General features: G+C 58.8%; 1 protein-coding gene across 1 annotated transcript; it reads right to left on the bottom strand.

Moving 5' to 3' along the window:
• Window positions 1-167: 167 nt before the first annotated feature.
• On the bottom strand, window positions 168-840 carry NGA_0138600 (uncharacterized protein; the record flags this gene model as incomplete). Its single annotated transcript, XM_005855131.1, has 3 exons — window positions 168-269; window positions 382-579; window positions 676-840. 3 exons carry the CDS (start codon window positions 838-840, stop codon window positions 168-170), a joined length of 465 nt encoding a protein of 154 aa, XP_005855193.1.
• Window positions 841-2,637: the final 1,797 nt, after the last annotated feature.

The raw sequence follows: 2,637 nt of genomic DNA, 5'->3' as shown, positions 1-2,637 counted from the left end.
AGGGAGGGGCGGAAAGGGGGGGGGAGGGAGTGAGGACGCCGGGACCCTGGGATCCACACACGGTACTCAGCCAATGCGGGCTCCCCCCCGCCCTGCTCCTCCCCTTTCCATCTCTCCTCCTCTGCCTCTCCTCCCCGCCCCCTTCCCGCCCAGTCCGCCTGCCTCTCTCACTTGTCCAGGTCGGCAACGAAGGCGGTGGACGAGGGCCTGGAAAAACCCACGGGGTAGCGACGCCAGGGCTCGGTCTCATTCCACACCTCGCGCGCCGTCTGATCATGGGATTTGGCATGGGTGCATCAGCGTGAGAATATTTTGCTGGAAATCAGAGAAGCCAGGACAGGGCATTGTCGTCCCCTTCCTTGTTCCCCTTTCTCGACTTACAGAGAGTCGGACGACGCTCGTGTTGGAGATAGGAAGGCTCCATGGCCCAGAATGGAGGCCGATGGTGGCTTTGAGCAGTTCGAGGATGGATAGGTGAGAGGAGGAGGAGGAGGTGGGGGAGGAAGAGGGGGAAGTTCGTAGCCTGGTCGACGGAAAATTGGGATTGAAAGGCGCCCGACATCCGAATGGTCGTAAAGCCTAGAATTTGTTAGTGTGATTTTGGAACTATTAGTGGTCACACGTGAAGGTCTTACATTGCGAGAATGTGAAGTATATCGCCTTTCTTTGACAAACCTCTTTCGCTTCCTGGCTGGGGCAGCTCCATGGCCGCTTGCACAGGGTCGAAACCATAAACCCACCCACGTCCTTAATAACGGCGAGCCCTAGCACAAAAAGAAAGAGGAATATTTCCTGCAGCGGGCAGCTCTCATTCCTCTTTCTCCTTCTTCTTGCGTCCATGCTGAGCAAACCTGCAAACAGGAGGAACGTCAAATGAGACTAGACTCAGCCAGGTAGCTGCTGCCTTGCGCAAGCGACAACGAAACGAGTATCACATCCCCAAAGAATCATCTGACCAGAAGTGTCCAGAGGAAAATTATACCGATCTGACATGGTGGTGGGATGGGACGCCTTTTTTGTGGTCTGGGCGGGTCGTGTATTTTGTGTGGGAGGGAGCAGGAGGACATGGTAGAGGTCTGATACCTCGCTAACAGGAATCAGGCGAGCGATGCTGTCGACGTTTTGACTGCAAAAAGGGACAAAGAAAAGCCAGCAAAGTGCTGGATGCGCTGTCGAGAGGATTGCGAGCGCGAGATCACGTGCATGACTAGGTAGTGAAGGTCACATAACCTTGGCGGCCATCTTTCTTCGCGCAGCGCTCAACCCTTTTCCTTGTCGTGCTCGTCCGTGCTTGCTATGTATGGGCAAAAAAATCGTGAGATCGAACTTTACTAGCGTCGCTTCATTCCTCTGTCTGCTTGGGAGGCAAATGTTATCAACGTGGCCCCGCTATTGTCCTGTGCTGGCTGGCCATCGGACTCTTTTGTACATACAAGGATTGAGAACGCCTTCGGTCGTGTGCTTGTCCGTGCGGACACGCACGAGCAAGTCATCCCCCCCCTGTCCCGGCCTGCCCCCGTGTTTCTCAGCCACGTCCCACATCTTGACCCCATGCTCATCCGTTTCATTGTACAGAGAGACGTCGGTTTGTCAATAGCCATGGTAAGCAAACGGAGGCGGCGACAGACCGTTGGCCCATCCACGCTTGTGGGCAACGCGGGAGAGCCTGAGGGAGGAAAAGAAAACTCAACTTCAGCACGGACACGCCTCGGGAACCACCGGCGGGCCTCAACGGGGACAGTGATGAGCAAAAGCACGGCTGGTAAAAGACGGGGCGGCAAGAAGGCAGGGGAAGTGATGAGGCCGGAAAGTGAGGAGGTGGGTGAACGCGTAGTGAAGAAACGCCGCGGGAGCGATGGGCTTGACTTTCGTGGTGGAAAGAATGCGGTTGCAAACGATGACAAGGAGGGCCGACACATGCGAAAGCGGGGTCGAGGCAGTGGCGCGGAGGAGGCCAGGGAGGGTGGCGTGGGCCTGACGGGGGAGGGGGGAGCGTCCAAGAAGAAACGAAGCGGCCGGGAGGAAATCGCTGCCGCGCCTTCGGAACACAAGGACGGGATGGCCGCTCTCAAATCGCGTAGGGGTGGGGAAAGAGAGGCGCCATCTCCGGGGGTATCTTCTGCGCTTGGAGGCCCCGCGGGGGGGAAGGCCGTGAAGAGACGCGTGGAGGAGGTGTCGCTGGAGAAGGAGGTGGAGGAGGAGGAGGAAGAAGATGCGGAGGAGGGACAGGATCGGTTGGCAAGTGAAAATCCTTTCCTTGAGAGACCGAGCTTCCCAGGACCCGATCCCACGGAGGGGGTAGGGAGGGAGGGAGGGAGGGAAGGAGGGAAGGAGGAAGGGCGGGGTAGCAGATGGTTCTCGTCCGCGTCCTTCCCTTCCCCCTCCTTGGTGCTGCGGGGGGTGCGACGGTCCTCCTTCTCCCTGTCCATGACGGGGAGAGGGCCTGAGGACGGGCTCACGGCAGCCAGGGCGCGAGCCGCCAAGGAAGCCATGCTCCTCCGCCAGCGGGCGGCGGACGAGGAGGAGCTTGCTGGGTTCTCGGACCTGGACGAAGAGGTGAGAGCCCAGACGTCCCGGCCCGGCGTTTCCCTCCGTCCTGTGCTTTCCTGCGTTCCTTTCGGCTCCTCATAATACCGT

Source organism: Nannochloropsis gaditana (genome assembly GCF_000240725.1).
Source record: "Nannochloropsis gaditana CCMP526 unplaced genomic scaffold scaffold281, whole genome shotgun sequence".
In the NCBI taxonomy this organism is placed as follows: Eukaryota; class Eustigmatophyceae; order Eustigmatales; family Monodopsidaceae; genus Microchloropsis; species Microchloropsis gaditana.
The sequence above is the reverse complement of the archived record's forward strand: the minus strand, read 5'-3'. Positions and strand labels throughout refer to the sequence as shown.